We start from the raw sequence: 16,886 nt of genomic DNA on the forward strand, positions 1-16,886 counted from the left end.
GTGGAGGGTGTCTAGGTTATTGGCATTTTGTTCTTTTACTTTTTTTTTTTTTTTGAGTTGGAGTCTCACTCTGTTGCCCAAGCTGGAGTGCAGTGGCATTATCTCAGCTCACTGCAAGCTCCGCCTCCCAGGTTCACACCATTCTCCTGCCTGAGCCTCCTCAGTAGGTGGGACTACAGGTGCCCACCACCACGCCCGACTATTTTTTTGTATTTTTAGTAGAGACGGGGTTTCACCATGTTAGCCAGGATGGTCTTGATCTCCTGACCTCGTGATCCACCCACCTCGGCCTCCCAAAGTGCTGGGATTACAGGCATGAGCCACCGTGCCTGGCTGGTTCTTGGCATTTTTAACAAAGAATTGGACAAAACACACAAAGCAACAAAAGAAGCAACAAAAGCATAGATGTATTGAAACAAAAATACACTTCACAGAGTGGGAGCAGGCTCAAGCAAGGCTCAAAAGTGCTGGTCACAGAATTTTCTGGGGTTTAAATACCCTCTAGATGTTTCCCATTGGTTAGTTGGTTTACACCCTATGAAGTAGTGGCCCATGACCAGTCTGATTGGTTGTGGAAGGTGACCAAGCAGAGGCTGAAGTGAAGTTACAAAGTTATGCTCTATGCAGACATCTGATTGGTTGCAGGAGGGGACCAATCAGAGGCACTTTCCATTTTTCATCTGCAACACAGAAAACTGGGAGAGTTGCAAAGGGAGTAGCCTCTGATCCTTTTGTTACGTGGGTATGGAAATTTAGGGTTTTCCTTTTGATTCAGTTCATGAAGTCAGCATGAATCAGCCTTAGGCTCCCTGCACTCAGACCCTATTCTCCTGCCTCACTGGCAACCACTGATCTTTATCCTGTCTCCATAGTTTTGCCTTTTTCAGAATGTCATAGTTGGGGTCATTCACTATGTAGCCTTTTCCGACTGGCTGCTTTCATTAAGCAACATGCATCATGTGTATCTTCACACCACCCTCTCACAAGATGTTGAGTTTATCTGAATTTTTCTCGTGTCTTCCTGCTCCTCCTTCCTTGTAACTCTCTCACCTGCAGCCTCTGTTATTTCTTCCTCTGAAGATGCACCCAGGCTTACTTATCTACCCTCCTCCCTGGGCCATACCCTGCACACCATACCTCAGTCATGTCGTTCTGGATTCTGTTTACTGTCAGTCATTCTGTTTGGCATAGACCATCCCTCTTGGCTGGCCTGTGAGGACAGCTCCTTTCATCATTTCATGTTCCTAATGGAGAAGCCACTGCAAGATATTTAACGTCCTTCACCTGATTTTCCATGGCCAGGCAAAACCTGGACACAACTCAGCCACCCAGTGACTTCTTTCCTGCTTCTCATCCTCAAATACCCTTCACTGGGCTGTTGTTTCTTTTGAAAACATCCTCCCATGAGGGATTCCACAGTGACTCCCCAGAGGAACCACAGAGTTGGGATGAGGACAGTGCAAGTGTGAGAGTGCTGGGTGCGAGGGCACCAGGTGTGGGGGTGCTGGGTGCGAGGGCACCAGGTGTGGGGGCTGCTGGGTGCGAGGGCACCAGGTGTGGGGCTGCTGGGTGCATGTAAGGATCTTGCCCAGGAGGGAAGAGAGCTTTTGATTGAGAGGAGGCAAACATCCTCTCAGAAGTCAAGGGATGGCCACAGAGTGTAGTTAATGTGTTGCCAAAGGATCCTTGTGTCCTCATGTGCTCAGAGAGTGAGGCATGGGTACTTGAGGTAGGCCTCAGTAGTGTTGGCCATGGTGGCCATGCAAACATAATGAACAGAGTGACAAGCAGAGTTGGGGATCTTTAGGACCTGGACAAGGATCCTGAGCTGGGAGCATCTGCCACTCATTTTTAGAGGCTCCATATCTTCAACAGAGAGGAATCCCCACCAGGACAATAACAAGGATGGCAAGATCAACCATATTTTGTAATGTCAGTGCCAGACACTGTGTGAGGCTCACATAGTGATTCATTGATGCCTCAAAATAAATCTCGTAGGCTAAACATTCTTACTCCTGGCTACAGCAAGGAAAATGAACCTCTAAGAGGCTAAGGACCTGTCTGAAGCGGCAAACGGTGGAGCCCAGGTGCAGCCAGTCATGCTGACCATGCTGCTTCAGAGACCATGCAGTCTTTTCTGGAGAGTCTGTTGAGTCAATTCTGGAATGCTTAAATAACTTTTTCTCTGTTTGCAGCCTGAAGAAATGGTAGAATTGGTGCATTAAGAATATGAAGTCAGTGTTGATGTTTTAGATGCAATTATGAGATCCAGAAGTGGAGCAGAAACTGATATTCTAGGACTAAGCACCAGTTAGGAGTCTGTGTTTGCTTCCTGTGGCTGCTGTAAAAAATTACCACCAACCTGTTGGCTTAAAACAATGCAAATTTATTCTCTAAAAGTTCTGGCAGCCACAAGTCCAAAATCAATGTCACTGGATCAAAATCAAGATGTTGATACAGCTGTGCTCCCTCTAGATGCTCCAAATGGAAAACACATTTCTGTCTTTTCCTTCTCCTGTTGGTTGCAGCATTCTTTCCAGTCTTCAGATACCTTCTGCTGTGTCTTCTCATCACCTTCTCCTCCGTTTCAAATCTCCCTCTGCCTTTCTCTTATAGGAATACTTGTGATTACATTTAGAGCCCCCCACCCTGGATAATCCAGAAAAAAATCCCCATTTTAAAATTTTTAGCAGGGTGTCGTGACAGGCACCTGTAATCCCAGCTACTCAGGAGGCTGATCACATCTGGACAGTTCCTTTTTCCCAAAAGTTCACATTCACAGAGTCCAGGGGCTTAGAACATACATGTAGTTTGCAATGGTTAATGGCTTTATATCCTGCAGTCCCAGTTCATTCTGTGGATTTCTCTTTTTATTTTCACCTCCCTGCTTATTCTCTTTTTTGAGACGGGGTCTCACTCTCTCACCCAGACTGGAATGCAGTGGCTCCTGCAATCTTGGTTCATTGCAACCTCTACTTCCCAGGCTCAAGCAATTCTCCTGCCTCGGCCTCCCATGGAACTTAGACTACAGGTTCCCACCACCACACCTGGCTAATTTTTTTATTTTTATTAGAGACAGGGTTTTACCATGTTGACCAAGCTGGTCTCTAACTCCTGACTTCAGGTGATCCACCTGCCTCAGCCTCCCAAAGTTCTGGGATTACAGGCGTGAGCCACTGTACCTGGCCCCTCCCTGCTTATTCTTATTCTTCTGCCCTCTATCTGGGGACTAGTGTTACTTAGTCACTTCTTTATTATGTTTGCTTGTATTTTGCACTTTACCGCTGATGCCATGTTTGCTGATCCATCCCTCCCTTTCACAGCCTGCATATGGATTACAGTTTGTAGTTTGGAAACAAACCAGAGACACCTCCATTAAACAGTTGTCTCCTTCTGCCCCTCCCCCTCTGATGCTTCTCCAGTAACTTAGGCATTTTGGATTTCTTTCAGACTGGAAGGCTACCCTTGAGGAGAATAGGTTGAATTCTGAAAAAGATCGAGCTAGGGAAGAAGTGTCCCACCACGTGGAAGTGTACAGGAGTGTACAGGAGCAGCCACCCTGTTTGGTATCATTAGGAAAAGTGCAAGTTCAGAGCAACCAGTTAAGGGAACACCAGGAGAACTCCTTGAGGTTCATGATACTCACCTCAGAGTACCATGTGAGCTCAAAGGGAACATTGTGAGCTTGAACTTGGGGGAGGTTATTCTCTGCCTTCTACTTTAAGCCTTCTACCTACAACATTACGTACAAGTACAGGTTTCCCTAAGCCCAACTCACAAGTTAAAGAGTTGAAACAAAGTTCAACTTTCATTAATCATGAGAAAAATGGAACAGATGGGAAGCACTGTGAGAGTCATCAGTGTGCTAGAGCTTTCCGTCAGAGCATTTACTTGAGTAAACTTGGAAACATTGAAACAGGAAAGAAAAACCCTTATGAATATATTGTCGGTGGTGACTCTCTCAACTATGGTTCCTCCCTTTGTTTTCATGGTAGAACTTTTTCAGTGAAGAAAAGTGATGACTGTAAGGATTATGGAAACCTCTTTAGTCACAGTGTGTCTCTGAATGAACAGAAGCCAGTGCGTTTTGGGAAAAGTCAGTATGAGTGTGATGAGTGCAGGGAAACCTGTTCTGAGAGTCTGTGCCTTGTACAAACAGAAAGAAGTGGCCCTGGAGAGACCCCCTTCAGATGTGAGGAATGCTGTGCTGCCTTCCCCATGGCCTCATCTTTCTCTGACTGTAACATCATTCCAACTACAGAGAAGCCATCTGTGTGTAATCAGTGTGGAAAATCTTTCAGCTGTTGTAAGCTCATACACCAGAGAACACACACTGGAGAAAAGCCCTTCGAATGTACTCAGTGTGGGAAATCTTTTACCCAGAGCTATGACCTTGTCATACATCAGAGGACACACACTGGAGAGAAGCCCTATGAGTGCGACCTGTGTGGGAAATCCTTCACCCAGAGATCCAAACTTATTACGCATCAGCGAATTCACACTGGAGAAAAACCGTATCAGTGTATTGAATGTGGAAAATGCTTTAGGTGGAATTCTAACCTCATCGTACATCAGAGAATTCATACTGGAGAGAAACCGTATGAGTGCACTCACTGTGGAAAGTCCTTCAGCCAAAGCTATGAGTTAGTTACACATAAAAGAACCCACACTGGAGAAAAGCCCTTCAAATGTACTCAGTGTGGGAAATCTTTCAGCCAGAAGTATGACCTTGTCGTACATCAGAGGACACACACTGGAGAGAAGCCCTATGAGTGCAACCTGTGTGGGAAATCCTTCTCCCAGAGTTCCAAACTTATTACACATCAGCGAATTCACACTGGAGAAAAACCGTATCAGTGTATCGAATGTGGGAAATCCTTCAGGTGGAACTCTAACCTCGTCATACATCAGAGAATTCATACTGGAGAGAAACCATACGATTGCACTCACTGTGGAAAGTCCTTCAGCCAAAGCTATCAGTTAGTTGCACATAAAAGAACTCACACTGGAGAAAAGCCCTATGAATGTAACCGGTGTGGAAAAGCCTTCAATCGAAGCAGTCAGCTCATCAGGCATCTGCAAATTCACACTGGGGAGAAGCCGTACAAATGCAATCAGTGCAATAAAGCCTTTGCGAGGAGCTCCTACCTTGTGATGCATCAGAGAACTCACACTGGTGAGAAACCTTTTGAGTGCAGTCAGTGTGGGAAAGCCTTTTCAGGGAGCTCTAACCTTCTTTCCCATCAGAGAATTCATTCTGGAGAGAAACCCTACAAATGTAGTGACTGTGGGAAATCCTTCCGGCAGCGATGTCAGCTTGTAGTGCATCAGCGGACACATATTGGAGACAAACCTTAGGAGTGCAGTCATTGTGGGAAAGCTTTCAGCCAGAGGTCTTCCCTCATCGTGCACCAGAGGACACATGTTGGTAGGAAGAGCTATCAGTGCAACGTGTATTAAGGCCTTGAGCCAGCGGTTGCAACTCATTGAACATCAGAGAACACATCCTGGAGGAAAGCCCTATGAATGCACTGATTGTGGGAAAGCCTTCAATGATCGCTCAACCCTTAGTAAACACGAGAGGACACACTGGAGAGAAACCCTATGAATGTGACCACTGCGAGAAAGCCTTTAACCAGTGGTGTCAACTTATTAGGCAGCAGAGAATTCATACTGGAGAGAAGCCCTATGAATGTTAACAAATGTGGAAAAGCTTCCAGTTATGATACTTCCCTTATTCAAAATGAGAAAGCTCACGGGCAAGAAACTCTGTGAATAACCAAGATGGAGCCGGATGCAGTTGCCAACACCTGTAATCCCAGTACTTTGGGAGGCTGAGGCAGGTGGATTGCTTGAGCCCAGGAGTTTGAGACCAGCCTGGGTAACATGGCAATATCCTGTCTACAAAAAATACAAAAATTAGCCTAGCATGGTGGCGCATATCTGTAGTCTTAGCTACTTAAGAGGCTGAGGTGGGAGGATCACTTGAGCTTGGGAGGCAGCAGTTGCAGTGAGCTGTGATCCTTCCGTCACACTGCTGCCTTGTGAAAGAGTGAGACACTCTAAATAAATAATAACCAAGATGGGAAATCTCCCTGCCAGACCCTGTTTACTAGAAATCAGGTGGCCAAAACATGACTCTCAGAGTGGGGCTTCATGACCGTGTGCATCAGAATTGCCTGGCGTGTGCACTGAAACTGTGTATTACCAAGTTCATTCTAGCCAACTAAATACAAGTTTCTGTTAGTAAAATCCAGGAGTCTGCAGTTTCTAAAATCAAACAGGTGGGTGGGCACAGTGGCTCATGCCTGTAATCCCAGCACTTTGGGAGGCTCTGGTGGGTGGATCGCCTGAAGTCAGAAGTTTGAGACCAGCCTGACAAACATGCCAAAACTGTCTCTATTAAAAATACAGGCCAGGGTCCGGGCACGGTGCCTCACGCCTGTAATCCCAGCACTTAGGTAGGCCAAGGTGGGTGGATCATGAGGTCAGGAGATTGAGACCATCCTGGCTAATATGCTGAAACCCTGTCTCTACTAAAAATACAAAAAAATTAGCTGGGCATGGTGGCGGGCTCCTGTAGTCCCAGCTACTCAGGAGGCTGAGGCAGGAGAATGGTGTGAACATGGGAGGTGGAGCTTGCAGGGAGCTGAGATCACACTGCTGCACTCCAGCCTGGGCAACAGAGCCAAGACTCTGTCTCAAAAAAAAAAAAAAAAAATACGGGCCAGGTGTGATGGCTCATGCCTGTAATCCCAGCATTTTGGGAGGCAAAGGCAGGCGGATCACCTCATGTCAGGAGTTCGAGACCAGCCTCACCAACATGGAGAAACCCTGTCTCTACTAAATATACAAAAATTAGCCAGGTATGATGGTGGTAATCCCAGCTACTCGGGAGACTGAGGCAGGAGAATCTTGACCCAGGAGGCAGAGGTTGCAGCAAACCAACATCAAGCCATTGTGCTCCAGCCTGGGCGACGAGCGAAACTTCATCTCAAAAAAAAAAAAAATGACTCTGGTGAGGCATGGTGGTTCATGCCTGTAATACTTCGGGAAGCTGAGGTGGGTGGATCACTTGAGGACAGGCATTCAAGACCAGCCTGGCCAACATGGCAAAACCCCATCTCTACTAAAAATACAAAAATTAGCCAGGTGTGGTGGCACACGTGTAATCCCAGCTACTCAGGAGGCTGAGGCATGAGAATCACTTGAACCTGGGAGGTAGAGGTTGCAGTTAGCCGAGATAATGCCACTGCATCTAGCTTGGGCAACAGGGCGAGACTCTGTCTCAAAAAAAAAAAAAAAAAAAGGACTGAGCTGGCTGTAATGGCTCATGCCTATAATCCCAGCACTTTGGGAGACCAAGCAGCCAGGCAGATCACTTGAGCCCAGTAGATTGAGAGCAGTCTGGGCAACATGTTGAGACCCCATCTCTACAAAAAATACAATTAGTTGGGCATGGTGCTACACACCTGTAGTCCCAGCTACTTGGGAGGCTGAGGCAGGAGTATTACTTGAGCCTTGGGGCGGGCGGCGGGGGGGGGGGGGTGTTGTTGCACCTGCAGTGAGCTGAGATCACACCACTGCACTCCAGCCTAGGCACCAGAGCAACACCGTATCTCTAAAACAAAACAAAATATTGGACTCTGAATATTTCAGGGATTCAGTTGTGCTTTAACTTTGTTGCTCAGTTGGTTTGATTGTAATCAGAACTGGCAGCATATTAATATGGAAAATACTTATCAGGTGATGTCAAAACAGGAGACCAAGTATTATGTTCACAGAAGGTTACAAGCACAAAATTTAAATTGGCCCACTCAGCAACATGTTCCCTAAAAGAAAAAAGTGTAAATTGACAGTAGTGGGGAGAGTGGAAGAGGCCATGTCTGCATATTTATTTATTTACTTGAGATGGAGTCTCCCTCTATCGCCCAGGCTGGAGTGCAGTGGTGTGATCTCTGCTCACTGCAAGCTCCGCCTCCTGGGTTCACACCATTCTCCTGCCTCAATCTGCCGAGTAGCTGGGACTACAGGCGCCCACCACCACGCCTGGCTAATTTTTTGTATTTTTAGTAGAGACGGGGTTCCACCGTGTTAGCCAGGATGGTCTCGATCTCCTGACCTCGTGATCTGCCCGTCTTGGCCTCCCAAAGTGCTGGGATTACAGGCGTGAGCCACCACACCCAGCCACATTTGTTTTTATTTTTTGACACAGGCTGTTGCCCTGTCACCCAGGCTGGAGTGTGGTGGCGCAGTCATGGCTCACTGCAGCCTAAACCTGGCTCAACTGATCCTCCTGTCCTAGCCGCATAAGTAGCTGGGACCATAGGTATGTGCCATGAAGCCTGGCTAAATTTATTTTTTTAGAGACGAGGTCTCACCATGTTGCCCAGGCTGGTCTTGAACTCCTGGGCTGAAGTGATCCCCCGCCTTGGCCTCCCAAAGTCTTGTGATTACAGGCATGAGCCATGGTGCATGCTATTACTGCACATTTAAGGAGGATAAGAGCCAATGGGAGGGTGGGCATGGTGGCTCATGCCTGTAATCCCAGCACTTTGGGAGGCCGAGACAGGCAGAACCCTTGAGGTTAGGAGTTCAAGACCAGCCTGGCCAACATGGTGAAACCCCATCTCTACTAAAAGTACAAAAAATTAGCCAGGTGTCATGGCATGTGCTTGTAATCCCAGCTACTCGGGAGGCTGAGGCAGGAAAATCACTTGAACCAGAAGGTGGAGGTTGCTGTGAGCCAAGACTGCCATTGAACTCCAGCCTGGGCAAAAAAGCGAAAAGCGAGACTCCGTCTCAAAAAAAAAAAATGGCTGGGTGTGGTGACTCACGCCTGTAATCCCAACACTTTGGGAGGCCGAAGCGGGTGGATCACGAGGTCAGATCAAGACCATACTGGCTAACTCGGTGAAACCCTGTCTCTACTAAAAATACAAAAAATTAGCCGAGCGTGGTGGCAAGCGCCTGTAGTCCCAGCTACTTGGGAGGCTGAGGCAGGAGAATGACATGAACCCGGGAGGCAGAGCTTGCAGTGAGCCAAAATCACACCACGGCACTCCAGCCTGGGTGTCAGAGCGAGACTCCATCTCAAAAAAAAAAAAAAAAAAAGGCGGATGGAAGTATAGCCAATAGCCAAACATACAGAATGAGGAAGGCTGGAGAGGGTCAGGCGAGGAGAGGCTGTGACAGCAGATGTGGCAGCCCCCAGCAGAGCCATAGTGATAGACCAGAAAGTGAGTTAATCGAAGTTCTGTCCATGAAACTCAGACTCTTCCCCATTTTTTTTTTCTTGCCTGGCATTAACTATCTGGCTGTGGGTTAGCAAAAATTGAAGTAGGGAAGGAGTGACGTGCCAAAAGATTAGTTCAGGGGACAAGGGAATCTGATGTATTTTGCTCTGCAGCAAGGGCTGCTTTATTCTGGCATTTCAGAACTTTTTACCTGATAGCTGGTTCTCGCCCTCTTCACCCTCGAGCAAAGCATACTGTTAAAGCAGCCCCGCCTGTCTGTGGAGCTTCCTGTGTCTGCTTTCTGATAGCCTCTTCAATATGGGTGGGAGGCAAGGAGCAAAAGATAAAGCCTCCATCATGAAAGAAGGTATCTAAGACAGAGCAGAAAAGACAGATATTCAGAGGAACCAAATGATCTTTGTTTTTTGAGACAGAGTCTCGTTCTGTTGCCCAGGCTGTAGTGCAGTAGTACAATCTCAGCTCACTGCAACCCCAACCTCCCAGGTTCAAGTAATTCTCCTGCCTCTATGTCCCAAGTAGCTGGGATTACAGGCACGTGCCACCATGCCCAGCTATTTTTTGTATTTTCAGTAGAGACGGGGTTTTATCATGTTGACCAGGCTGGTCTCAAACTCCTGACCTCAAGTAATCCGCCCACCTCGGCCTCCCAAAGTGCTGAGATTACAGGTGTGAGCCACCACGCCTGACAGATTCAAATATTTAAAGCATTTTGTTGACCTAAAAGTGAGTCAAGAAAGGGTTACAAGGCTGGGTGCGGTGGCTCATGCCTGTAATCCCAGCACATTGGGAGGCCAAGACGGTCGGATCGCGAGGTCAGGAGGTCGAAACCAGCCTGAACAACATGGTGAAACTCCATCTCTACTAAAAATACAATACAAAAATTAGCTGGGCATGGTGGTGGTGGGCGCCTGTAATCCCAGCTACTTGGGAGGCTGAGGCAGAAGAATCACTTGAACCCGGGAGGCGGAGGTTGCAGTGAGCCGAGATCATGCCATTGCACTCCAGCCTGGGTGACAGAGCGAGACTCCATCTAAAAAAAAAAAAAAGGTGGGGTGCGGTGGCTCACGCCTGTAATCCCAGCACACTGGGTGTGTGAGGCAGGCGGATCATAAGGTCAGGAGATCGAGATCATCCTGGCTAACACAGTGAAACCCTGTCTCTACTAAAAATACAAAAAATTAGCTGGGCGTGGTGGCAGGCACCTGTAGTCCCAGCTACTTGGGAGGCTGAGGCAGGAGAATGGCGTGAACCCAGGAGGCGGAGCTTGCAGTGAGCCAAGATCATGCCACTGCACTCCATCCTGAGCAACAGAGTGAGACTCCATCTCAAAAAAAAAAAGAAAAAGAAAAAGGGTTACAAATAAAAAATAAGACAGACAACGTGTGCTGGCTCACACCTGTAATCCCAACACTTTGGGAGGCTGAGGCAGGTGGATCACCTGAAGTCGGGAGTCTGAGATCAGCCTGACCGACATGGAGAAACTCCATTTCTACTAAAAATACAAAATTAGCCAGGCATGGTGGCACGTGCCTGTAATCCCAGCTACTCAGGAGGCTGAGGCAGGAGAATTGCTTGAACCCAGGAGGCAGAGGTTGCGGTGAGCCGAGATTGAGTGCCATTGCACTCCAGCCTGGGCAACAAGAGTGAAACTCTGTCTCAAAGTAAATAAATAAATAAGAAAAATAAGACATACTTTGATAAAATAGAATGATGAGAACAAGAACAGACTCTTTGACATTACAGGTAAGGTTGTTCAATGTTATATATAAAATGTTTATTGAGAAACAGAATACTTGTTCCCTGGTGCTGCAAAGAAATAGCACTCAAACATAAATTTAATTCAGCGAGACCGTTTTTACTTTCTGCAGAAAGGGTGCTCATCACAGTTGGAACAATGGCAAGCGCACACCTGAACAAAGGAGGGAAGCAATTTTTATTCCTTACGCAGTTTGTCCCTGCTACTGTGTCCTGTCTCCATTGGCTGGAGCCAGACTGCACAATCTAAACTAAAACTAGATTAGCTAACAATTTAAGACTTTTCTAAATAGTTAAAGGTAATGGAAAGACAAAGGAAAAGAGGAAGTTGCTTATGCCAGATATGGAAGGAGCATAGGCTGTGAGCTGGAACGTGCCTGTGAGTACGTCCAGCGCAAATCTTGGGGTTAAGGTACAAGGACATAGAATGTACTACGTACCTGTGAGCATGTCCAGCGCAAATAATCTTGGTTAACATACAAGGACATAGAACGTACTACGTGACTGTGAGCACATCCAGCGCAAATAATCTTGGTTAAGGTACAAGGACATAGAATGTACTACGTGCCTATGAGCATGTTTAACAGCTACATAGGATAGGGGCTAACAAAGACTTATTAGCACAAAGCAAGGAGGCTTCAAGGAAGTTAGTTTATAAAATAAACTATTATTTTTTTAACACATGATTTATTCTTTAACAAGAAGGGAAACTTTGAAGAGGAACTTTTACTTTCCATATTGAACAAATAAGAAAAAGAAAAAGGCAAATTTCCCCAGGGCTGAAAGAAAATTTTCAGGTCATGCCATGTATTATCAGAATTAATAAGACCCATGCATCGTGGAAAATTGAGAATACCACGATTAAAAACAGATGGCAGGCCCGGCGTGGTGGCTCATGCCTGTAATCCCAGCTCTTTGGGAGGCTGGGGTGGGCAGATCACCTGAAGTCAGGAGTTTGAGACCAGCCTGGCCAACATGGTGAAACCTCATCTCTAATAAAAATACAAAAATTAGCCAGGCGTAGTGGTAGGCACCCATAATCCCAGCTACTCAGGAGGCTGAGGCAGGAGGATCGCTTGAACCTGAGAGGTAGAGGTTGTAGTGAGCTAAGATTGTGCCACTGCACTCCAGCCTGGGCAACAAAGCGAGACTCTGTCTCAAAAAAAAAAAAAATGTCAGGGCCAGACGTGGTGGCTCACACCTGTAATCCCAGCTACTCAGGAGGCTGAGGCAGGAGAATCACTTGAACCCGGGAGGTGGAGGTTGCAGTGACCTAAGATTGTGCCAGCATGGGTGACAAAGCGAGACTGTCTCAAAAAAAAAAAACAGATGGCAGGGCTGGGCATGGTGGCTCACACCTGTAATCCCAGCTACTTGGGAGGCTGAGGCAGGAGAATCGCTTGAACCCAGGAGGTGGAGGTTGCAGTGAGCTAAGATTGTGCCACCGCACTCCAGCGTGGGCAACAAAGTGAGACGCTCTCTCAAAAAAAAAAAAAAAAACAGATGGCAGGGCCGGCATGGTGGTTTACGCCTGTAATCCCAGCACTTTGGGAGATGGAGGCAGGTGGATCACTCTAGGTTAGGAGTTTGAGACCAGCCTGGCCAAGATGGTGAAACCCTGTCTCTACTAAAGATACAAAACTTAGCCAGGTGTCATGGTGCATGCCTGTAATCCCAGCTACTCAGGAGGCTGAGGCAGGAGAATCGCTTGAACCCTGCAGGCAGAGGTTGCAGTGAGTAGAGATCATGCCATTGCACTCCAGTCTGGGCGACAGAATGAGACTCTGTCTCAAAACAAACAGAGCAGATGGCATGGCAGAACCTTCTCTAGAGAAAATAGTTTTGAATCTAAGAAAGAAATAGCTTTAATCTAGGAGAGGAATAGGGTAAGAAAAGGAATGTTTATTCACCCATAACTTAAAAAGATAATTGTAATTGAAGGCTTCAAGGTAAATTGTGCTCAAACTATACAAATTCTGCTAGATGGTTATAGTTCCTATGTGAAGGTAACTTTAGGAAGTAGTGTTACTTGACACTGATGCTAGTAATTCTTGCTGGAGGGGGCAAAAAGCTCATGAAACTTGAATAAAGGAGGAGGAGATGCAGTCAGATTGTGTTGACTGACCCTTCAGGGAATGGCATTTGCATAGCTGTGACATGAAACCTAGGTATTGGCTTTTTTTTTTTTTTTGAGAAAGAGTCTCACTCTGTCGCCCAGGCTAGAGTGCAGTGGCACCATCTTGGCTCACTGTAACCTCCACCTCCTGGGTTCAAGCGATTCTCCTGCCTCAGCCTCCTGAGTAGCTGGGATTACAGGCGCGTGCCACCATGCCCGGCTAATTTTTGTATTTTTAGTAGACACGGGGTTTCACCATGTTAGTCAGGCTGGTGTCCAACTCCTCACCTTGTGATCCGCCCACCTCGGCATCCCAAAGTGCTGGGATTACACGCGTGAGCCATCGCACCTGGCCTGTATTGGCTTTTAATTTTTAGGAAGTAACACACGGCTGTGACCTGACAACTTCATAGTGGCAGTAGGGTAGGGCACTGTTGTCATTATTCCTGTCATTGACAACGTCAGCCCCACCTGCAGATGTGGGAGAGTAGATGGGGAAAGAAGTATTGGAGAGTAGAGGTTTCCCTTACCATCCTTTTAGGAAGTAGGCTTTTAAACATGATATGTAAGTTTACTTAGGAGATGAAAACTAAAGCTTGAAATATAATATGAGAGGAATTGGCAGCAGATGTGAGTCAGATCCTCACCTGTCAGAGCAGGAAGTTAGTAAAGACTAAAGATGATTGGCCAGATGCGGTGGCTCATGCCTGTAATCCCAGCACTTTGGAGGGCTGAGGCGGGTGGATCACCTGAGGTCAGAAGTTTGAGACCAGCCTAGCCAACATGGTGAAACTCTGTCTCTACTAAAAATACAAAGATTAGCCTGGTGTGGTGGTGGGCACCTGTAATCCCATCTACTCAGGAGGCTGAGGCAGGAGAATCATTTGAACCCGGGAGGCGGAGGTTGCAGTGAGCTGAGATTGCACCACTGTGCTCCAGCCTGGGCAACAGAGTGAGACTCCGTCTCCAGAAAAAAAAGAAAAAAAAGACTAAAGATGATCAAAGATTAGAGTTACGGAGGTGTCCTCAAGAAGAACTGGAACAGAGATGGTTAAAAGTGGCTAGAGGTGGGTGGGGTGGATGTGGTGGTGCACACTTGTAATCCCAGTGCTTTGGGAGGCTGAGGCAGGTGGATCACTTGAGCCTAAGAGTTGGAGACCAGCCCGGGCAACATGGCGAGACCTAGTCTCTACAAAAGATACAAAAATTATCCGGGCGTGGTGGTGGGTGCCTGTAATCCCAGCTACTCGGGAGGCTGAGCAGGAGAATCACCTGAACCCAGGAGGTGGAGGTTGCAATGAGCCGAGATTGCCCCACTGCACTCTAGCCTGGGCAACAGAGTGAGACTCCTTGACAAAAAAAAAACATAAAAGATGTCAGACTTGTCTGTTTGGCCAGTTTGAGTTTATTTCAGCAGGCAGGGCAGGAAGGTTCCTTGGCTTCCTAGAATCCCCTGGAGGTGGATGGGTGTGGTGGCTTACACCTATAATCCTAAGAGACCAAGGCCCAGGTGGAAGGATCAACTGAGGCCATGAGTTTGAGTTTAGACTGGGCAACATGGCAGGACTCTGTCTCTGCAAGAAATAAAAAACCAGGTGTGGTGGCACGCACCTGTTGTCCCAGCTCCTCAGGAGGCTGAGGTGGGAGGATCACTTGAGCCTGAGAAGTTGAGGCTGCAGTGAGCCAAGATTGCACCACTGCATTCCAGCCTGGGCAACAGAGTGAGATGCTGTCTCTTTAAAAATAAAAATAATCCCTTGGATTTAAAGGGAGTGAGTTAGTCCTTGAAGATTTGATTTTCCAGAATTCTTTTTTTTTTTTTTGAGATTGAGTCTCGCTCTGTCGCCCAGGCTGGAGTGCAGTGGCACGATCTCAGCTCACTGCAACCTCCGCTTCCCAGGTTCAAGTAATTCTCCTGCCTCAGCCTCCCGAGTAGCTGGGATTACAGGCGCGCGCCACCAAGCCCAGCTAATTTTTCTATTTTTAGTAGAGATGGGGTTTCACCACGTTGGTCAGGCTGGTCTCAATCTCGTGACCTCGTGATCCACCCACCTCGGCCTCCCAAAGTGCTGGGATTACAGGCATGAGCCACCGTGCCCGGCGATTTTCCAGAATTCTTATCAAGAAGAAGTTCAGGTGGGAGGATCATGAGGTCAGGAGTTCAAGACCAGCCTGGCCAACAGGGTGAAACCCCGTCTCTACTAAAAGACGTGGTGGTGTGTGCCTGTAAATCCAGCTACTTAGGAGGGTGAGGCAGGAGAATTGCTTGAACCGGGACCTGGGAGGCGGAGGTTGCAGTGAGCTGAGATCAGGCCACTTCACTCCAGCCTGGGCTACAGAGCGAGTCTCCTTCTCAAAAAAAAAAAAAAAAGACCGGGCGCGGTGGCTCGCGCTTGTAATCCCAGCACTTTGGGAGGCCCAGGCGGGCGGATCGCGAGGTCAGGAAATCGACACCATCCTGGCTAACACGATGAAACCCTGTCTCTACTAAAAATACAAAAAATTAGCCAGGCGTGGTGGCAGGCGCCTGTAGTCCCAGCTACTCAGGAGGCTGAGACAGGAGAATGGCGTGAACCCGGGAGGCAGAGCTTGCAGTGAGCCGAGATCACGCCACTGCACTCCAGCCTGGGTGACAGAGCGAGACTCTGTCTCAAAAAAAAAAAAAAAACGAAGAAGAAGAAGTCAGTGTGTCGCAGGGAGTACGGACCTGAGAAGGTGATGATATCCTGGGACTGGGTGGAATCCCTTCTGAAGGGGCAAGACATTAGGGCCAAGTACTGAATGTACTTCCCCATGGTCGCCCTGGCAATTACCTGTTACCTTTTCTTAAAACCTTTTGCAATAACATAGCCCTCATGATTCACAGGACAACCTGAGGTTTAGATGCAAATTGCCTTGTCTATTGTCCCCTGAACAGAACAGGTAGGCTCTGCTTCCTGGTCAGATGGTGGGTCCCTCTGCTACGACCAACGCCTCTGTGTAGCTTTCCAGATGGCCAGTGTTCTTTTTCCTAGGAAGAACTCCACAACAGATCCAGCAAGTTGGTCAAAGCATTCAGCAATTCTCCCTGACCAAGGCTCCAGTCTTAGAGAAGCTTTTCTTCAGCAAATCTTGAAATGGCTCAGTACTAGAGTCAGTTGCAGAACATGTATGTGCCCCCGTGTCCTTTCCAAAATGGGGGCTCTGTATGTGATGGGAGCGGGGATTTGGTGGTTATGTTCTCTGAGACTGAGCCCAGTGGGAATCACACAGGAAGAGAAATATGTGTGCAAGGCATGCAAGACAGCAACTACTATGTATGGAGTGAATACATCTGGCCATGCTCTCTCTGCTAGGATCAAAGAAGGGAAACCCCAGGCCGGGTGCGGTGGCTCACGCCTGTAATCCCAGCACTTTGGGAGGCCAAGGTGGGTGGATCACCAGGTCAGGAGATAGAGACCAGCCTGGCCAACAGGCCAAAACCCTGTCTCTACTAAAAGTACAAAAAATTAGCTGGGCGTGGTGGCGGGTGTCTGTAATCCCAGCTATTTGGGAGGATGAGGCAGGAGAATCGCTTGAACCCGGGAGGCGGAGATTGCAGTAGGCCGAGATTGTGCCACTGCACTCCAGCCTGGGCGACAGAGTGAGACTCAAAAAAAAAAAAAAAAAAGCCTATTCTGCACACAAGTGTGTCTCAAGTTTTTTGTCTCAAGACCCCTTCACGCTCTTAAAAGTCACTGAAGACCCTAAACAGTTTTTGTTTTGTTTTGTTTTCCCCC

At 47.5% G+C, this 16,886-nt stretch overlaps 2 protein-coding genes across 13 annotated transcripts in view; one reads left to right on the top strand and one right to left on the bottom strand.

The window, feature by feature from the left end:
- The window catches only part of ZNF544 (zinc finger protein 544), a 39,826-nt gene that overhangs the window by 18,061 nt on the left and 4,879 nt on the right, over positions 1–16,886 (top strand). For 6 of the 12 annotated variants that reach the window (XM_058425799.1, XM_058425802.1, XM_058425803.1 and 3 more), the window contains one exon: positions 4,160–10,507. The exons of 2 other annotated variants lie outside the window; for them this stretch is intronic. In XM_058425799.1, the coding sequence (XP_058281782.1) occupies positions 4,160–5,358 (1,199 nt within the window). In that variant the 3' untranslated portion in view covers positions 5,359–10,507. Of the gene's footprint in view, positions 1–2,195; positions 10,509–16,886 lie in introns of those variants that run through there. 4 more of the 12 variants (XM_058425808.1, XM_058425806.1, XM_058425800.1 and 1 more) reach the window with 4 other exon arrangements.
- On the bottom strand, positions 8,590–15,923 carry LOC131380759 (putative uncharacterized protein encoded by LINC00596; the record flags this gene model as incomplete). Its single annotated transcript, XM_058425078.1, is given in 4 exon segments — positions 8,590–8,643; positions 10,429–10,642; positions 13,527–13,599; positions 15,836–15,923. Coding segments are annotated over 4 exon segments (429 nt in total), but the record flags the coding sequence as incomplete, so codon positions are not given.

This window comes from Hylobates moloch, unplaced genomic scaffold (genome assembly GCF_009828535.3).
Source record: "Hylobates moloch isolate HMO894 unplaced genomic scaffold, HMol_V3 SCAFFOLD_12, whole genome shotgun sequence".
NCBI classification, from domain to species: Eukaryota; Metazoa; Chordata; class Mammalia; order Primates; family Hylobatidae; genus Hylobates; species Hylobates moloch.